We start from the raw sequence: 21275 nt of genomic DNA, 5'->3' as shown, positions 1-21275 counted from the left end.
ATTTATATGGTATTTTAATATTATTGATTTCCTCTAGAATTGTCAAAAGTGTCTGTGCTCCACATCTCAGGCCTTCAAATGCCATCACGTGTTCATTGCGTGTCAACATACTGCCTTCTGAGGCACAAGTCATCAGTGTTGGGAAGGTTACTTTGGAAATGTAATAGATTACAGATTACAAATTACCCTATTTAAAATGTAATAAGTTACTGTAATTTTCAATTACTTTATAAAAGTAAAGTAACTAATTACATTTGATTACTTTTTGATTACTTTTAATTTTCTAACAAACATTTTCAACTAAATAATTTTCAATCATTTATACAGAGCAGGAGTGAGCTTACAGTAGCTCTGTTTACTGTTAGAATCTCAAAAGCTTTCAACACTTAAATAAAATTAATTTAATTTATTTAAATTTAAAGTAGAGCCACCACAAAACCAGACCTTATCACAAAAACATGTTTACTGTTGTTACAAAATCACAATGTTAGTTAGTTGTGCAGGTGAATTATGGGGCATTTGCAATAAAAAAAATACATCTAATTTTTGAAATTTTCATTTTTAAATAGAAGTCACTTAAATCCAAATCAATCACATCTTAGTGATCAATAAAACTGCCAATGAAACATATGAGGCAGAACTGTTCATTTTAATTATTTACTGTAAATAATATGCTGTACCAAACAGGAGTAAATTATAGTATATAACAGCAAAAACAAAAAAAATCCAATAAAACCAGGTGTTACACATTTTAAACAATATTGATCCACGATCTGTAAATGTAGCTTGTGTGGACACTACTGCGCTACTTCACTAATAAAATAGCTTCGCTACTGTGAAAAGCTATTTGATTTTTTAGCGAAGCTACCGTCTCGCTACTGAGAAATGTAGTTAAGCTAGCTACACTGGTAATGTGATAACATCACTTTGGCCAGAGGAGTCTGCTGGTGCCCTGAAATTCACAAATCGATAACTTTATAAATCATAATATATCATTAGAAATTAAAGGGTCTGTTTTTATTTCTGTACACTCACGATAACGACAAAAACATTTGCTTTTATAAAACAAAGAAACGCTAGCTTACATACCTGCAGATGCTTCCTCATGCTTTTTTAATGGCAAGGAGGATTAGACATGTCCATTAATTTGATTTAACAGTAGGGGGGACAATAAATATAACATTTCTTATGAGCAATTTTTTAAAGATTTTTTGAAGGAGACACAAATAATACAGCTGAATTGTACTTATGTCTCCGCAGTTAAAAATGGTTTTATTGTTCATATTACAGCATGGAGACTACATCATTATGGTTATTTTTAAAGTTTTTCTCAGGTTCATTGACAAAGCAAAATTTTCTTGAAAACTATTTATTGCATTGTTTGTTGTGTTGTTTACAGTCAACAGACTGACTCCTGAAGCCGAATAAATGCAGGAAAAGACGTTTTCCATACTCATAATAACTAACTGGTTTACATTACACTTGTTAAATTGAGAGATCATATTGTAAATTGGCGAGCCTGTGAGGTTCATCTGCTAAACAGCCACAACTCAGAAAACATTTTTAAAAATTGTTCACCCCTAAAAGAATTGTTATTATTCCTTCAATAAAGCACAACACCCTTACCTGACACTGTACATCTGACTGACCCTGCTCTGCCTGTTTCTCAATCAGTTCTTTCTCCTCTGCCTGTGATTGATAATGTGACATTAGTATTTTCATAAGCACTCATTCTGAAAGCCAAATTGCCTAATATGTGAACTTTTTGTACTTGGGAGTTTTGCTGCACTGAAAAATGATCTTATGTCCATTTTCCTTTTCTCTGTCATTTTATCATTGAGTAAAGTTGGTTTTATATTTGCACATTCAGTCTCTCATAATAACCTCAGAAGAGTATTCATTGGAAATTCTAAATAGTAAAATTATATTAGCAGCCAACAACCATCAAAGTACAGCATTGTTTACAGTTAGTGTTAATATTATAATGGTTTACCTAAAGGTTCTATAAAGATGTTGCAACTGATACAAAATACAGCAGCCAGAGTTTTATTGAAATTGAAGACACAAGAACATATCACAGCAGCATTAATAGAATAAATTTTAGGATTCTTTTATTAGTTTATAAGGCACTACACAACATGACACCTTTCATACTTTTCTGACTGCTTATCAAAATATAATCCAAACCGTTTGCTACGCTCTTCTAGCACTCGACTTTTAGAACTTCACTCTGTAAATCTGATGCGATCTGTTCTTTTAGTCACTATGCTGCAAAATCTTGGAATTTTCTCCCAAATTTAGTAAAAGAATCCCCCAGAATTTATTTTTAAAAAGCTTAAGAAGCACCTTTTTAAAATTGCGTATGACTATAAGTTTGTGAAGTTTATGCAATTAATCTATATCGTATAGGTTTATGTACATATGCATGTACGGTGTGTGTGCATGTATGTAAAGAATATTGTGTGTGATTGTGTAGATGTATGCATATATGTGTGTACATGTATGCTTTTATCTGAGTATATATTTTGCTTTAATTGTCTAATATACATTATTTTGTATTTGGTTTATTTTACAATGCCTGTTTGTTGTTTGTGAAGTGCCTTGAGTTCCATGTATGTAGGAAAAGTGCTATACAAATAAAATGCATTATTATTATTATTATTAATGTTGTTTTGAAGTCAAACTTGCATGAGATTTCAGTTCAAATATTCAAAGTACCATGGTAAACAATGTATGGAGCTGTCACTGAATGAATGTGCGAATATAAAACCAACTTTACCTCAATCATTTTATCTAGTCCACGACACTGCAATGCAAGTTTATTCTGTAGCACATTTTATATACAATGCTAATTCAAAGTGCTTTACACAAAGAATGAAAAACTATCATAAAAATCATCAAAACAATAAAAACAAGGACATTTTATATTTTAAATTAATTTAGTCACCTAAGAACAGAACTGAAATTGATTATACAAAAAATAAAGTGGGGCTAGTTTGGACGTAGCACACAGTGCTCATTTAGCAAATCCACAGATAAACAATATGCTAATTGTGGCCGTTAATGTAAAGTTAACATTATGCCAAGCCATCACAAATGAAACAATGCACTTTGGCGTATTATTTTGCAGTGCGCCACTAACGTAACAAGCTAAACAAGCATACGTTAACTACATGAGTAATTTTAACCGCTAATACAGCAGATTCATGGACATCTGTAATCTGCATTTTTGCCGCAACTAATTTATAAATGATTCTGCATTAACTTTGAAGAGAATCGATTTTTTTTTAGTGATTAATGCACCATACTTACTCAAATTCTACATTGACCTGTAGCCACACACCTAACTTCTGCGTCTGTCTGTCTTTGACTGTGACAGGCTGCGTGTACTTAAGGAGTAGGTGGATCAAACCACTATGAGGAAGCGGGGGTGAACTCTTTCTAAATGCATTTTAAATAATAAATGCGTTTTTTTTTCTACTTAGACAATTATTTTAGGTATACACACACATATTTTTCAAAATAGAGAGTGCGTTTATATATATATATATATATATATATATATATATATATATATATTTATATATATATATATATATATATATATATATATATTTATATATTTTATTTGGTGAGGAGGACAATGAACATGTTCCCCCCGGGATTTACGCCCGTGGTTTCGCCGCAAATCAAAAGAATCAGCGCTTGATTAAATGGCCTTAGCAGAAGCCATCGTGCATATCAAAAACAGGCAAAGCAATAGATTAATATTATTCAACATATCACAGAGATTTAAAGAAAAATATTAGATGTAACCCCATTTGTAATTTTTAACATTTTCAAAAGTAACTGTAATTTAATTACATATTTTTCTTAGTAACTGTAACTAATTACTGTTACTTTTATTTTGTAATTAAATTACGTAACGGTGTTACATGTAACTAGTTACTCCCCAACACTGCAAGTCATTTATTAAATAAAGAAAAGATTGATGCAGCTTCTCTTACCGCAGCAAATTCCGTCTTTACTGTTGGTATTTGACAGCAGTTAATGTGGAAGTGACAATTTTGTTCTCTTATTGGATGGAAACACTGCTTTATTTGCATGTCTTATATGTGATTTTCCAGTTATGTGCTTAAATTTTAATTTGCATCTTTGGATGGAAATATTGATAAGTATAATTATCTGGACTGGATTTCCTTTTGTGTTTTGTAATGCTTTTTTTGAAATGCTAACATTTAAATAATTTCATAAAAGACACTTATAACACATCTCATAACATATGCACTTATAAAATACTACAGTAAGTACATTGCATATACATGCATAATATCTACAGAAACCTACTTTTTTATTCATCTACCTAACTAGGCTACTTTGAACCAAATTAATTTGCATGAAAATACATTAGAATATAATTAAACACCTGGTTTTTGGAAAGTGTTGTCTTCTCCATTTGAAACGTTGACTAACCTGTAACTAATTTGTTTCTCTAGGCTTATTATTTGCAATTAACAGTTGCTGTCAAAACAGATCTTCAACTCACAAGCTAAAACATAGACACACTTTAACATTTTATTAAATATACCTGTTTAACTGCTTCCTAATGCGAATATCTAATCAGCAATCACATGAGAGCAACTCAATATTATTAAGCATACAGACGTAGTTAAGGTGATCCGCTGAAGTTTAAACTGAGCATCAGAATGGAGATGAAATATTATTTAAATCACTTTTTAACATGATTGGTGGAGTATTTCAGAAACTGCTCATCTACCTGGATTTACACATATATTATCTGTAGAGTTACAAAGAATGCTCTGAAAAAGATTTGTATCATGAATATGTAGCTGACAAATCTGTCACATAAAATCTGTAAAATGGACTGAACACTCACTACTGTGCAACTTTTCATGCTCCTTCAGATGCTTCTTAAAGTTAAAGGACTTTCTGCAGGAGGGATGCGAGCAGGTGAAGGTCTTCTGATGCAGATGCTGATATTTGATATGATGCTGAGGAGAAGAAAAGATCCAGTGCTGATGCTTTTTTGTTTTCTTATTTAACAGTCGGAATATATGAAAAGTTGTGTTAGTCTGGTAAAGACTAACGAATGTGTGATGCGCTGGTAATATTGACATGGAACTTACATTTAAATATTGTCGACTGGAGAAAATCTTATCGCAGCCATCAAACTCACAAGATAAAATTAATTTGGATGTTGATTTTCTGTGAACACATTGAGTTTTTGTGATATTATCTAAACATATAATACAGTAGGACATCATAAGGCATTCACAATAAATAATACTAAGTATTTTTCATAAATGCAGGACAATCACCTGTTTTCAAGCAAATGTAAAACAGATTCAATATTTATTTTCTATACGATACACTGTATCCTGTTTGTTATTAAAAAATCATCATGATTCACAGAAAACACTAAACTGATGTAAACAGATGTTTAACCAAAATGTTTTCAGGAATATTTAGAAAAATATTATACTTACTAAGGCTCTATTTATTTTAAACATTTATATTTTCTTATGGTATTAAAGATAGTAATGGATAGTAAACTAGAAACATTCATTCAGAGACATATTTTAACTAAATGTAGCAGAAACTGACCTAATTGTGTTTATTTAATAATTTAATCATTAATCTTTTTTTTATAATTGTAAAGATTATAAAAACGTCTAACATGCATTTTATTACTTTTTAAAATAATTATTTCACCCATATTTTGACAAGTTTTAAAATAATAAAATATACACTTTATTAAATAATATTTCAGTTTTATTTGATGGAGACAGCAACACAAAATGGACCATCTGTATAACTATAACTATACATAGAAATAAAATAAAACGTATAGAAATGTAAACTATTATTTAAAATGTAATGTCTGCTTAAAAACAACAACAAAAAAACAAACCTTTTCCTCTTGCCCCCAATCTGAGACATATCCTTTTTCAACGACTGTGAACTGAGGAGAAAAAGAACTCTTAACTACAACCAAATCATTTGAAAATATGAAGCACATCTTCTGTTAGAAAAGTATCACCTGTTACTTTGAAGTATTCCCGCCTTTTTGCTGACGCTAAGTTTCTCAGTATGATCTGCACTACTTTGGGTCCCTCTGTTGGTTAAATTCAGCACTGCAAATTCTTCATAGCTAGAGAAAAGTATTTAGCTGTATTTTTCAGTCTTTTCATGTATCATTGTATATGAATAAAGTGAATACCTATCAGTATGGCTGACAGGAACATCTACAGTCATCTCATCACTGTCTGCTGGAGATCTGGCAATCAGAAAAAAAAAAAAACATGATTAAAGATATAAATAGAAATCAAAGAATATTTTTTCCAGTAAAACACAGCAGAACAACCAAACCCAATATGTACCCATGCTCTGAATAAGAAAAATCAGATGCCAGATCATTTTTGTCCTGTGCTTCAAGAGTCTCTGTAACATCTGCAAACAAGGTTACACTGTAAAAAATTTCCAGGTTTTCACAACAAGTTACTGTAATTTTTCACAGTAAATTACATTAGTATCCCTTCACAGTATTTAACTGAAAAATTCACAGTAATATGTTGTATTCATAATTTTATTGTGAAATTACGGCAGGTAGCATGATTACAGCAAATTACTGTGAAAAAGACTATATATTTTGCACGTTAGTTATAGAAATTCAAACCTTTTTTTAATTCAACGTAGAAATTAATACAAATTACTTTTAACAGATAATAACAGAATGTTATAGCCCCCAAAACGATTTGGTTACCAACATCTTTTTGGTTGTACTGCACCATTATTTAATTTTTTTTACAGTTAACATAGAATATGAACTAATATTTAATGAACATATCTGTGTGCTTAGCCAAAACATAATAAACTGGAATAAAAAGTAATTAATTAATGAAACCAAAGACTGTTAAACAGCCAAAAATTATTTCAATGTCAGGGTAAATGTCTGCTTTAGACGGTTTCATGAGTATTGGGCACCTGTCATTGCCTGGAGGTCACTAATCTCAGAATTATATATATATATATATATATATATATATATATATATATATATATATATATATATATATATATATATATATATATATATATATAAACCACAGATTAGAGTTTTAAACAACTACATTCTAGCATGAAAAACGGTTAAAACTTCATTTTCTGACGCATATAGAGCCATCGAAGACGGGTAATTGTCCCAATGTCTAGCCTGAAGACAGGCGCCTCTCGGCGGATACATGAGTAATGAGCGCCGTTACCGCCTGGAGGTCATAGATCTCCGCTACCGGCAAAACACACTTAAAATTACACACAATCTTTACTAACAATCCACAGATTTTGGTTTTGAAGAACTACATTCTCGCATGAAAAAGTGTTAAAACTTTATTTCATTACATATTACAAGCAATATTTATAATATTATGTGCCTTCTCATCCACCATTACAGCTTGATGCAGCTTGGTGCGAAACGAATCCTGGGAGGAAAAAATAATAATTCTCAATACACTTCAAACGAACTTTATTCTGATTGTTAAAGTCAGAGATATGTAATATTTTGAATGGCGAAGAAAAAAATTAACTTTATATTTCAATGAATATATCACTTTTGCACTGCTTCGGTTCAAGACTCGTGTGACATTGAATCAGATTCAGATATTTTATCAGACGTGTTCATAAGCTCATAGTCATCAACATGCAATTTGTGTACAAGCAGTACACGAACCAAGCAATATGATGAAATATTAATGAATTATATGTCTGCGTCTAACAATATTATGCAAAATGGAATCGGTTTCAGGCGAATTCGACTCTTTACTGTTCACTTAAAGGAGCCGATTCATTGAACAGAACTGACTCGACTCGACCGCAAACAAGCGCCATCACCACAGACAACGCCTGACTCGTCTCTTCACCTAACGAATTCATCCTCGGTAAGTGTTAAAATGTGACTTTTGTCCGTTAAATGATTGTTGTATGTGTATTTCTGTATAGTGCATGTCATTTAACTGGAATTTACCGAGTACTTTGGTTGTACTCGCACATACAGGGTTTAAGCGCGCCTTTTTTTAAACAAGAAATTAACGACGCCAGATGGTGATTGTAGTGTTTTCTGAGGTAACATAGCATAACGTTAACGTTAGTTCCTGAAAAAAGAAAGGGAATTTTCTTTAATTAACTTCTTGTTAACTGCATTTTCTGTTTCAGTACAAGACTGAAGTAAAGGTGAAATGACTGTGACGTTAAGGTAAGCTCTGGCTTTCACTTAAGTTAACGTTACGGTTAGTGACCATCATGTACGTTAATTTTGTTCACTGTTACGTTAACGTTAAGTTAGTTAAATAACTAAACTCATTATGAAACAAGTCTTAACTGTTTTATTAAATGAGGCTTCTAATACAATTCAGTTGTATTATTTTAGTACATATTGTATATTTCTCACTGGTGTTAATGCATTGCTAACATTTACAAATGAGAACTAATTGTATATTGTCACTAACTGTAGATTTTATTCTTTGGTGTTCAGGTGTACCTGATAATAGCTGAAGTGTGAGGTGAGTGTAAATTCTGATCACACAAATATAACCTAAATTCATTATCACAATCTAAACCTATATATATATATGAGCAATTCCAGCGTTATGGATGTGACATTTGCAGTAAAAATTCAACACATAAATTGACAGAGAAAGTATATGTTAACATTATATTGAAAAATTTGATTATATTTTCTAGAGCAACTACCCACAGAGTTATGGGAGCAGAAAAATATCAATCTGTAAATGTGTTTTGTACTTTAAATGAGGAAAATAAGCATGTGTTATGGATGTGACAAAAAAAGTCTGAGTTTACAGTATACAACACACTTTGTAGAAATTATGTGAATTAAACTGCACAACCCAAAAGAAATAATGCTAATCAAAAGGATTAGAGTCGGCTCTCTACAAAACAAAACTGATTGGTTTAATTTAATTTAATATTTTCACATTTCTGAGGAAAAAGTGTCGTTATGGATGTGACATCTCTCTGTTGTGGATGTGACGCATGTGAAATTACCATTTGTGTGACTTTGGTAAATCAAATAGAATAGTTTGAAAACATTGACAGATGCATTTTTGAGTATTTTTAAAGTACTGTAAAATACTTGCTTACACAAAAAACCCAGAAATGGTTTCCGTATTTTGGTAAAAACTTATTTTTTTTTCATGGCAAGGTTGACATTTGCACGGAATTGCTTATATATATATATATATATATATATATATATATATATATATATATATATAGAGTGAGAGAGAGAGAGAGAGAGAAAGAGAGAGAGAGAGAGTGTGTGTGTGTGTGTGTGTGTGTGTGTGTGTGTGCGCGTGTTAGGTTGAGTCTTATTCTACTCTTATTATATTCATATTTTTTTGCAGCCACAGCCACTGATGTTGAAACACTGATGCCAATCACCCCTCTCTTGATTATTAAAGGTAATGTTGAACCTTCCTCGTTTTTATTAGATTTTTAAATGTCAGGTTTTTCACAAATTTGTTGTGAGCAGTTTCTTGTACAAACTCTTTTTCTTCTTCCAGAAGTTCCACCAGTACTTCCAGTCGTAGTAAATATTAGACAAAGATTTTTTTAAACTATAGTTTTTATTTTTATTAGCAATTTTACTGGGCATGTCTGTTTGTTTGCTTGGTTTTTAATAGGCAGAGCATGGAATGTCAACTTTGTTTCTACAAACAAATGTAATTATTCACAAACATCTCTAATTTAGTCTTTCTTTCCCCAGCAGTGCAACATCAAACAAACAGTCTTATTCCTTGGAGGGTCGAGTGGTCATTGGACCTCACCTGGATCTAACGACTGACTTTGGATCTGGTCTGAAACTGAAGTATGCTGAAGATGTCTTTTGCACTCTGGAATTTAAGGTAATGTCTACAATAAATATTGTAACTGAGGGCTTGTTTTCGGGGGGTTAAACAAGGAATGTATAGGAGCACAAGTCATGACTCCCCTTGTCCCCTTGTAATAAAGGGGTGTGTTGCAGACTCAATTTGTTTGTCTGTGCTGGAGACCAGAGGGAAAGCTGTCTTTAAAAGGATGGGGCTCTTATACCATATGTGAAGTTACCTATTCAGGTGACTGGATTACATACAAGTCATTGCAAATGCATAAATAGTGGGAATTTTTTACTGGGAAGCACAAATTAAGTGAAACTCAAAAAACGTTGAAAAATATTTGGAATATTTACAAAAAAACTTAATTGAAATGAATACAACACAAGTGCTGTATCACTTTAATCAAGTTTTTTGCAAAATTTTTCTAATATTCAAATCATGAAAAATTAGCTTAATGCAAGAAACATCCTGCTAGTATTCAAGAACAAGTGCTATGATGTACGTGTTCAATTTGCAATAAGTGTGAACCCAGCATTAGATTATAGTCTGTAAACAGAAAGTGTAAATCAAATCAACTGTTTTAAAATGCTCTGTCTAGGTCATTAAAACCACTATTTGTTGTTAGACTGTTCTTGAATGTGTGTTTGTGATGGAAATGTTTTTCAGATGTTTTTGTTTAAATGATTGCAGTTTGACTGAGCTACAGTATTGTCAGAATGTTCAAACTGAGCTAATAGTAATTTTGCTCTGTAGTGCAGCAGTATTGTCCCAGTAGTGTTGTGTGAAGCTAACTGTTTGTCTGCCCTTTTGCTTATAGGTGCTTTTTGGGCACCAGTTTGGAGATGGAAGACAGACGAAGTCAAAGAAGCAGGGAAGACACATCAACCAGCAAGTGTGTAAAATTATCAGGAAAATGATTCATGATATATATATATATATATATATATATATATATATATATATATATATATATATATATATATATATATATATATATATATATATATATATATATATATATATATATATATGAGAAAGAGAGAGAGCGCACTCTGAAGCACTGCTTTTTATATGTATGCTACATATGATGTCAGATTTTTTTGTTATTATGTTCTTAAGATTTTTTGAGGCTTCACCTTCACCTTTTGAAAGTTTTCTGAAATGCTTACACAGATGTCATTAAGCTGTTAAATAAATCTGTAAAATGTATGTGTGTTTGTTTTTATTTTGATTTTAGAGTCTTCTCAGATCACCCAAAAAAGAAGATTCTGTCATCATTTACGCATTTTCAGGTTGTTTAGACACAAAGGGGAATATTTGATATTTTTATTCCTGTGTTTAACAAAAAAATCATTTTTAACAGAGCTGGAACAACCTGAGGGTGAGTAAATCAAGATAGAATTTTCATTTTTGTGTGACCTAAAATTGCTTTGAAATTTTACAGCACCAAACTGTTAAATTACAGTAATCCGGGATATAACTGTAACTTTACAGTTAAATCAGGTATTTAAACTGCAACCTACTGCTAAATCACAGTAATCATATTGCAAATTCACAGTAAAATATAGTTAATTCTACAAGATAATACTGTGAAATCACAGTAACGGACTTTATTATCTACTGTAAAGTTACAATATATGGTTGTAATTTCACAATAATTTAATGTGACAAAACCACAGTAAATTACTGTGAACTACCTCACAATAATTTACTGTGAATTTACATACAGTAATTTACTGTGAAAGTAATGCAATTATTAGCCAGTAATTTACTGTGAATTTAAGGTCAAATTTTTTACAGTGTATAGTTAGTCCTTGAAAAAAAAAATATTATTATTATTAATTATTATTTATTAAAGAAAAAGCATTCACCTGCATTTTTATTTTGTCCAAGCATTTTATTTGTGTTAGTGCCAGCATCTTCTCTCTGTTGCTGTCTGGTTTTTAATCTAGTCATCATTTCTTGTCTTTCTGTATCTGTGACTGGTTCCTTCATCTGTCTCTTGCCTTGTTCGGATGTAATTTTATCTCCTTCATTTTTAGAAATCAGTACCTTCTCCAGGTTAAAAGGACACCACATAAAATGATGTCCATCTTCACATGTATATTTAAAACACTCATCCGCTTCTGCTAATTTCTTGGGCTCAGTAGCAGCCTCTATTCTTCCACTCTGACTGCGTGTTGATAGTTTTGTTTTTTGAACAGGCCTACACTGCAGGACAGGAGGAAGGGGACACGTCTGTCCATGGTTGTGGACCATCAAGATGAGTTCCTGCAAAGACTCCTTTGTAGTTGATACAGTCTCTTCTTTCCCATCACCTAAGTTCAATTGATTTAATGCCACAGATTATCAATGATAAAAACAATAATAAAAAAAAGTGCACAAAGATTTAAAGCAGGTGACACGGTGGCTCAGTGGGTAGTACTATTGCTTCACAGCAAGAAGGTCGCTGGTTCGAGTCCCGGCTGGGCCAGTTGGCATTTGTGTGTGGAATTTGTATGTTTTCACCCATGTTTGCATGGGTTTCCTTCAGGTGCTCCGGTTTCCCCCACAGTCCAAAGACATGTGCTATAGGTGAATTGAATAAGCTAAATTGTCAATAGTGCATGTGTGTGAATGAGTGTGTTTGGGTGTTTTCCACTACAGGATTGCAGCTGGAAGGGCATCCACTGCATAAAACACATGCTGGATGAATATGGATGAATAAACGGACTAATCTGAAGTAGAATGAATAAATGAATTTAAAGCATTTAAAGTGCACACAGCTGGTGTGGATGCTATAGTATCTTTATAGTTCTACTTCTTGATTCGACCCGGTCTTTTACTCTGAATTTTTGTCTTACTTTCTAAAACAAATGGAGTGGATTAATGTATTCTCATTATTAAGCAGTGTACTATTACATTTTTCATTTCATAAAAGACTTATTCCAGTGTTGTGAGAAATAAACCAAAGCTAGCAGCTATGATGTGAATCCCAAAATTAAAAAATTAGATTTGAAGCAATGAAGCATACAAACATTGGGCAAAAATTCAATGATACAAGACTGAATGAGAACTCAATGGCTTTACTGAGGGACAGAACTACAATTCCATAAAGAACCTTCCATGATACAATTCATTAATTTTTCGTCGGCTTAGTGCCTTATTTCTCAGGGGTTGCCACAGTGGAATGAACCACCAACTATTCTGCCATATGTTTTACTCAGTGGATGCCCTTCCAGACAAAACCCAGACCTGGGAAAATGATAAATTCATTCATTCATTCATTTTCCTTTAGCTTAGTCTCTATTTCAGAGGCTGCCACGGTGAAATTAACCACCAACTATTCCAGCATATGTTTTACGCAGTGGATGCCCTTACAGCTGCAACCCAGTACTAGGAAACACTCACACACACGCACGCACGCACGCACACGCACTACGAACCATTTAGTTTATTCAATTCACCTATAGCACATGTCTTTGAATTATGGGGGAAACCGGAGCACCCAGAGGAAACCCACGCTGTATACTGTATATATACACATACATATATATATTAATAATTGTATAATGATGGTTTTTTCTGTAGACTATCGGAAAAAAATAGCTCATGGGGCTAATAATATTGTCCCTAAAATGATTTTAAAAAAATAAGAACTGCTTTTATTCCAGCCGAAATAAAACAAATAAGACTATCTCCAGAAGAAAAAATATTATCAGACATCTTTTTTTTTTTTTTTTTACTATTAAATATAAAAAGGGACCAACAAAATGTATTCACCACAGGGAGACTTGTTTATGTAATTTGTAGTACATCATGGGAGTGTATTACAGATTATTGTAAACTTTGGCATGCTATATTTTTTTCAAATATTTTTTTAAATATTTGTAATGTAAACCAAGACTAAAATACTAAGTTAAATTACATTTCAGTGAATGCGTTGCTTAAAATTATGGTTAAGACCAAGTCATGCAGGTTTAGAAAAACTTTATATTGAATTGCTAAAGCATTTAGAACTATAAATTATGTCAGAAGGGTAATTTTATGGGTGAAGGATTCCTTTAAGTTGGGAGTCTGTGGTTTACCTGAACACTTCATACAAACTCTTGAAACATAGCTGTAAAACAGAAAGCAGAAAATGTCATACAGTTAGACCACATATAATCTATAATGCTTCACACACACACCACCAGAAGACCTTGGCCGTTGACCAAATCTAAATGTGTTTTGAACTCCATAAACCGCAAGTCCGTCTTTGTTTTTTCTGCCTACACTTTCTGTTAAGCTCACTCATAATTCCTGACTCTTCTCTGTATGATCTGGAACTGGATCAGAACAAGTCTGATCTTCATAGCCAGAATCAACAACTGCAAATGTAATTCAGCTGGAAATGTAGAGTAGCGCATCCAGCGAACTGTCATGCAGCAGGTCTAAGGGTAACTGTATCTCTCGACTGTACTGTACCTCTCCAGCAGATGCTGAGCAAGCTCCGAGTGAAGAGAGAAGCCCAGTTTATCTTTGAGTTGAGCCCAGCTCTGCAGACACGAGCCCAGACGCACGCGAGACTTACTCCTGCGGGCGTCCAGCTCCCGGCGGCGCTGACGCAGCACAGTTTCTTTAGTGGATGACATCACGCTGAGCGGTGCCACTCAGACCACACTGAAACACAATGACAGACATTACAAGTCAATGAGAGGTTTGTTTTTTGCATTGCTGTAGGACAAAAATGTGAATTTAAAGAGAAGTTCAATCATCGTTTACTCAGTTTTTACTTGTTTCAGACCTTTATGGAGTTACAGAGATACAAAAAACAACATATTTTAAATAATGTTGGAAACCTATAACCATTGACATCCATAGTATTAGTTTTTCCTACTATGGAAACTAATGGTTACAGCTTTTCAGCTTTTTTGCAATAGAAGAAAGAAACTCAAAGGTTTGGAACCACTCGGACCACACTGAAACACAATGATAAGACATCTGAAGTCTACGAGAGATTTGTATTTGCATTGCTGTAAAACAAACGTGAATTTAAAGAGGAATTATGTCGTCATTTACTATCACTGGCTGCAAGTGGATACTGCACACTGGTGGTGGTGTGGAGAGACCCCTTCATGATTGTGAAGCGATTTTGGTGTATGGCCATATACAATAAATGCTCTATATAAATACACATTATATTACATTACATTATTTAATGGCTTTAACGAGGAAAAATAATAGAACTTCATGTGAATGACAAAATTAAAAAAAAAAATGAGTGAAAAATACAGTTTCATTTAGTGTCATGGATAATCAGGCACGTGCACACATAGGACTTAACCTGTGCAGTGCACATGCCCTTTTTAGTCTTGGATATAAAGTGCCCCCGCGACACAACACACCCTCCGTCCCGCCCTTCAGTAGGCACGCGACAACACCGCTCTTGAGTACGCGCGCTCAACAACAACAACAACAACAACAACAACAACAACAACAACAACAACAACAACAACAACAACAACCACCCCCCACTCCCCCGGCTCTTCAAAAAATGTATCCTGCACATGCCCTTTGGACGGTCTCTGCACGGGCCTGTGGGTAATGTAGTTTTTTTTCCTGTATTAATTCTTCTATTAAACACTATTAAAAAGAAAATAAACAGATGGGTTTTATAAAACCATCTAAACCACTTACAGTAACAACCTTAGCGCCCACAATAGGCCTGTCTTAAAAGATACTATCAGAATTGTACTAATAAAAAAATAAATAAAAAAAAGTGTACTTATCAGAATTTCAAAATCAGTTGAGCAATAAATTAACTCGGGTTTCTTTCCATTTAAAGATGTTTACTGAATTTTCAAGCAGCAAAACAATAAACTCCAGTCAAAAAACTGTGTTGCTCTGGTCTTTATTTCTCTCACATTTTGTAATATAACTTAAAACATTACAAACAAAGAAGTAGGGGTGAAATCAACAAATGTACAAAACTAAACATATCGACATGTGTAAACGGTGCATGAATTTAATCACTATAAATAAATTATATTAAATCAAATTATGGCTCTTCCATGTACTTCCATGTCTACTTAGATATTTAGGGACCGAGCACCGAAACGGTGCGTAGGCCCTATTGGAATTGCTCCGTTTTTTATTATTATTATTATTATTATTATTATTATTATTATTATTATTCCGCCCCCAATCGGGGCACTTTTGAGGGTCTAAACATGCCCGAAAACTCACGAAAATTTGCACACACACCAAACGCGGTGTAAATGGCTGGGTTTTAGGGGTTTCGGAAGTGGGCGTGGCAAAATGACTCGACAGCGCCACCTAGAAAAATTAAACGGACGAGCCCCCGATCCACGAATCACACACATGCACGAAAAATGGCACACACCTCAAACATGCCAAAACATACGAAAAAGTCTCTTGGAGCCATATCTCAAACCCAACAGGAAGTTGGATATTTTTGACTTCCTGCGGCGAAAAAGTGGCATTTTTGCCATTTCCAGGCGTTGTATTTTAACGAACTCCTCCTAGGGATTTTATCCGATCGACACCAAAATTGGGTTTTGTCATCTAAAGGCCTTGGCAATGTTAAATTGCGAAGCTTTAGAGTTTTCGTCGATGGGCGTGTCCGTGGCGGCCTCGCAAACTTTGACGATTCGCCACAAAACAGGAAGTCGTTATAACTCAGGCATGCATTATCCGATCTGCCTCAAAATTCACATGTTTAATAACAGTCCTGACCTGAACACGTTTACATGCCGATATCCAGATACAGTTATAGCGCCACCTGCTGGCCACAGGAAATGACATGTTTTACATCGTAACAAACTCCTCCCACAAATTTTTTCGTATCAGCACCAAATTTGGGTTGTGTTATCTGAAAGCTCTAGCGATGATATATTGTGAAGATCTAGAGTTTTTGCAGAGGGGCGTGTCCGTGGCGGCATGACAAACCTCAACGCTTCGCCATGGAACAAGAAGTCCTTATAACTTAAGCACACAATGTCCGATCTGCCTGAAACTTCACATGGTTGATAAACGTCATCTCTTAAACACATCCACATAACAATAATGAAGTGGGCGTGGCAAAATGACTCGACAGCGCCACCTATAAAAATGAAACGGACGAGCCCCTGATCTACGAATCACGCACATGCACGAAAATTGGCACACACCTCAAACACGCCAAAACATACGAAAAAGTCTCTTGGAGCCATATCTCAAACCCAACAGGAAGTCGGATATTTTTAACTTCCTGCGGCAAATAAGTGGCATTTTTGCCATTTCCAGGCTTTGTATCCTAACGAACTCCTTTTAGGGATTTTTTGCTATCGACACCAAAATTGGGTTTTGTCATCTAAAGGCCTTGGCGATGTTAAATTGCGAAGCTTAAGAGGTTTTGTCGATGGGCGTGTCCGTGGCGGCCTCGCAAACTTTAACGATTCGCCACAAAACAGGAGGTCGTTATAACTCAGGCATGCATTATCCGATCTGCCTCAAAATTCACACGTTTGATAAGAGTCCAGACCAGAACAAGTTTACATGCCGATATCCAGATACAGTTATAGCGCCACCTGCTGGCCACAGAAAATGTCATGATTTACAAAGTAATAAACTCCTCCCACAAATTTTTTCATATAAGCACCAAATTTGGTTGGTTGTGTATCTGAAAGCTCAAGCGATGATATATTGTGAAGATCTAGAGTTTTCGCAGAGGGGCGTGTCCGTGGCGGCATGACAAACCTCAACGCTTCGCCATGAAAAAGGAAGTCCTTATAACTCAACCACACAATGTCTGATCTGCCTGAAACTTCACATGGTTGATTAAATTCCTCTCCTGAAGACATCTAAATGCCAATATTGAGTCAGTCATAGCGCCACCTAGTGACAGAAGGTAGTTTTGCTTATAACTCAGCCACACAATGTCCAATCAGCCTGAAACTTCACAGGGTTGATAAAAGTCCTTTCCTAAACACATCTACATGCCAATATTGAGTCACAGTCATAGCGCCACCTGCTGGCAACAGGTAGTTTGGCTTATAACTCAGCCACACAATGTCCGATCTGCCTGAAACTTCACATGGTTGATAAAAGTCTTCTCCTGAACACATCTACATAACAATATTGAGTCAGTTATAGCGCCACCTGCTGGCAGAAGGTAGTTTGGCTTATAACTAAGCCACACAATGTCAGAACTGCTTGAAACTTCTCATAGTTGATAAAATTATTCTCCTGAAGACATCTACATGACAAAACTGAGTCACAGTCATAGCGCCACCTGCTGACAGGAGGAAGTTTGGCATAAATCTGTGGATTTCTCAGGTTTTTTTATATATATCGGCTTAAATTGTTATTGTTCACTGTTCTCTGTCATCCTGAGGCCACCGGGAGGCGGTGAGCACGGGTGCGAGGTCCCTATCATCGCTGCTTGCAGCTTTAATTATAAATTAGATTTTTTATTTACTTTTGAACTCACTGCTTTAATAGAATCCAGCAACAACTACAAGAATGTAACTTATAGGGGAGAGTGCAACCACCTAACACTTTTTATTTTCTCAGTTTGTGTAAATTCACATGGGTTATGAAGTATATACATTTAAAAAAAAATTATAATTTCACACTTTTTTTAGAGTTCACAAAGTTGCAAAATAGAGCCTCGTGACTGTGATGACCCTGACACAAAAACACGGTTACAGCATGGTTCAAATGTTGGCAAGATTAAGAAACACATTCAGGAAAAATGATTGTTGAGTAACACTGCTCTAATAATAGCAGGAAACATTGTTGCACAGTTACCTAGAACTTCCTACTAGAACTAGAATTTTGAACTGGTTATTGTCTACTTTACAATCTGTTAATTTAGGAACTAGAATCATTTTTAAACCTATTTTTCTCTTTAATTTGGTTGTTTTTTTCCCTTTGGCAACACTGGTTGTTCGTAGTAGTTGTAGTTGACTCTCTGATGTTGTGCATTAACACGTCTGATGCACCTGCTTTAATTAAAAAACAAAAGCCATTTTGAAAGTGTCAAGACTAACGTATATTTTAAGCTGTGTTTCTGCAAGTGGCACCGGATGCACTGCTACAGTTGATGCTATAAAACGTAAAACCACAGGAAACCATTGGCATACCTTAAATGAGTCCCTTGCGATAGCTCCTTGAGGGGCCCGCTCGCTCGAAGTGTTGCCCTTTTAAGATCAGCCGATCAGTCTGTCAACAGATTATCGCTGAACCCAGTGCAAATAACATCACATTTACCACACAATTAAGAAGCCGCTACATTAAAAAATATATATTAATATTGCAAGAGTTCATCAAATCAAGGCTATTACAGGAACTAAATCTTAATTTCCAGAGTATTATATCAAGCAATCTGCAGAAACAGAAACCTAATCGGAAGTTTCCTGTCCCAGAATCCTCCACGACATGGCTAGGAATTATGGGAAATGTAGTGAGTATGATCATATGTTCTTTTTTAACCTTAAATGATGAACTCAGTGCTTAAAAGTCTTTTTTTTTATAATATATAATCAAAATAATTGAATGTATTTATATTTATAAAAGCGTTTACAGTTCTTAAGTATATAAATATTTGCAGTTTACAGTTATAACACAAGGTATGGAATTGTTTCATCAACACTTTTTACACCATTTTATTTCCCAATTGTTTTAATCAAACTGCTAAAACACTCCCTATATTACTAATATTACAATAAGCCTATATACAGTATCAGTAATAACGATAAAATGAATATCTATAAATGGATGCACAACTCATTTGACATCTTTAATCTGCACCACAAAAAAATTCAGAGAGGCCTTTAACAAATAGTATAAAGCAGCAGGATGAAAAACACGAGAAAAGGAGTGAAACAGTGAGAGCACAAAAAGGAAGCAGCATCAGTTTCACATGTGAGATTGGGCTCAACCCACAGCTGCATGTATCAGATCAGTTCACCACACACACACTCACTAGGAACACGCACAACGCTCTTCTCACACCCCACACCACCATGGATGAACTCGGTGAGTTGATCAACCGTCGCCTCATTTTAAAACCAGTGCCTAAAAGAGAAGGGCATGTTAAAAACACAGTCATATAAAATTGTGTTGCTTAATAAAGAACATATAAACAGTTTCACAATTCAGATATTTATATATTGTCAAAATAATGCCTAAATTTAAATGCTAAACGTTTAATACTGAGCACTGTAATTTCGATAAGTGATTATTTTTATGTTTTGTTAGTTGTTCATGCTTGTTCTGACCTGTTAAACTACCATGTTTGAAAAGAAATCCTTCTTATTTGATTAGAGATCTATCTTTTTAAAGAGTAATATTCAGAGATATATGATATTGTAGTAGAAACTGTATACAGTTAGGAGTCAGGAGTGTTTTCATTTTACTATTATTTTTGATTACTACAGTATAATCTACATCAAACTAAATAATTTCATCTTTCCCCTATAGAACTTGAAATGTTACCTAAAATCTCATATAACATAAAAAAGGAAGATGAAACATAATTAACTTTACATATATTATAAAAAAAAAAAAAATTCATGTTTGTTTTTTTCTCCACTTATTTTTGCTTTTGAATTGCATAAGGGGATCTTGATCTTTCCTTCAAAAGTTTTTGATGTTGAAAAGTATGAAAAAGTGACTTTTATTGATATTTTTAGCAGTTTAAAGTGATATATTGTCTGGGTTGGAAGTGTAAATTATGGTACAACCTGGTAACAAGCTGCCAGTACAGTGCCAGTTAGTTTACAGACTTATTTCTCCATAGATTATTTCTTATACATTATATTATTTCAAACTACTACACTGTAAAACCCATTAACCCTATCAAATTAAATGAAAATTGACTGAAAGTCAATTCTACTCATTTGAAAAGAGGTTTGAACTCAATTTTGAAGGTAATGAGTTAATTAAATACCTTACTACTTCAACTTAAATGGAGTAAGTTTACAGTACTCATATAGATTAGTTTTTACCTCAAATGGTTTGTTGCATTTGGTTTCCTCAAATGGTTTGAGTTGCTTTAACTTATTGAGTTTTACAGTACTCAGTTGGAGTTCTCTTCATTTATCGGGTTTTACTGTGCTCAAATTGCTAGATTAGATTAGTTTTTTACTTAAATGGTTTGTTGCAATCTGTTTCCTCAAATGGTTTGAGTTACCTTAACTTTTTGGGTTTTACAGTGTATGTAAATGTTCTATGACTATGTTCATGTCAACAAAAGTCACTTTGTTAAACTGTAGAGTTGAAATTTTAACATGAAACGTCGACAGAACAGAGATCAACCTCCCATTATGCAATTCACAACCGTAAATAAACAGGAAATACTTGTAAATCACAAAATTAGAACCTGTTAATTAGCAGATATTT

The 21275-nt window shown here is 33.9% G+C and overlaps 2 protein-coding genes and 2 long non-coding RNA genes across 34 annotated transcripts in view; 2 read left to right on the top strand and 2 right to left on the bottom strand.

Moving 5' to 3' along the window:
• The window catches only part of znf692 (zinc finger protein 692), a 36428-nt gene extending 17105 nt beyond the window's left edge, over positions 1-19323 (bottom strand). For 3 of the 24 annotated variants that reach the window (XR_012383769.1, XR_012383771.1, XM_073909683.1), the window contains exons 1-11: positions 19274-19323; positions 19016-19094; positions 14355-14549; positions 13976-14007; positions 11780-12226; positions 6402-6471; positions 6242-6298; positions 6062-6172; positions 5933-5983; positions 5148-5226; positions 4898-5012 (exon numbers count right to left, since the gene is read on the bottom strand). Coding sequence is in view for 13 of the 24 variants with exons in the window: in XM_073909683.1 (XP_073765784.1) it covers positions 4898-5012; positions 5148-5226; positions 5933-5983; positions 6062-6172; positions 6242-6298; positions 6402-6471; positions 11780-12226; positions 13976-14007; positions 14355-14521 (1129 nt within the window). In the remaining 11 variants the exon portion in view is untranslated. Of the gene's footprint in view, positions 1-4897; positions 5013-5147; positions 5227-5932; positions 5984-6061; positions 6173-6241; positions 6299-6401; positions 6472-11779; positions 12227-13975; positions 14008-14354; positions 14550-19015 lie in introns of all 24 variants that reach the window. The other 21 variants (XR_012383772.1, XM_073909685.1, XR_012383778.1 and 18 more) reach the window with 13 other exon arrangements.
• LOC137496339 (uncharacterized) lies at positions 7877-10813 on the top strand. 7 transcript variants are annotated; one of them, XR_012384243.1, is made up of 8 exons: positions 7877-7955; positions 8072-8139; positions 8230-8269; positions 8549-8576; positions 9438-9494; positions 9803-9938; positions 10045-10148; positions 10726-10813. It is a non-coding gene; the product is annotated as an uncharacterized lncRNA (long non-coding RNA). The 7 variants fall into 7 exon arrangements; XR_012384241.1 differs by having other exon boundaries at positions 9800-9938; XR_012384246.1 differs by lacking the exon at positions 8072-8139 and having other exon boundaries at positions 9822-9938.
• A 336-nt stretch (positions 19324-19659) lies between the features above and the next one.
• Positions 19660-21275, bottom strand: part of si:ch211-120j21.2 — a 238318-nt gene continuing 236702 nt past the window's right edge. Inside the window, exon 10 of one of the 2 annotated variants that reach the window (XR_002459373.3) lies at positions 19660-19949. This is a non-coding gene — a long non-coding RNA (si:ch211-120j21.2). The remainder of the gene's footprint in view (positions 19950-21275) is intronic. The other variant, XR_012384247.1, reaches the window with a different exon arrangement.
• The window catches only part of lpxn (leupaxin), a 28641-nt gene continuing 27208 nt past the window's right edge, over positions 19843-21275 (top strand). The window contains exon 1 of the mRNA XM_684147.11: positions 19843-19910. Coding sequence (XP_689239.4) covers positions 19898-19910 — 13 coding nt within the window. The 5' untranslated portion in view covers positions 19843-19897. The remainder of the gene's footprint in view (positions 19911-21275) is intronic.

This window comes from Danio rerio, chromosome 8, assembly GCF_049306965.1.
Source record: "Danio rerio strain Tuebingen ecotype United States chromosome 8, GRCz12tu, whole genome shotgun sequence".
Lineage (NCBI taxonomy): Eukaryota > Metazoa > Chordata > Actinopteri > Cypriniformes > Danionidae > Danio > Danio rerio.
Note: the sequence above shows the minus strand (reverse complement) of the source record. Positions and strands in the feature narration are given on the sequence as shown.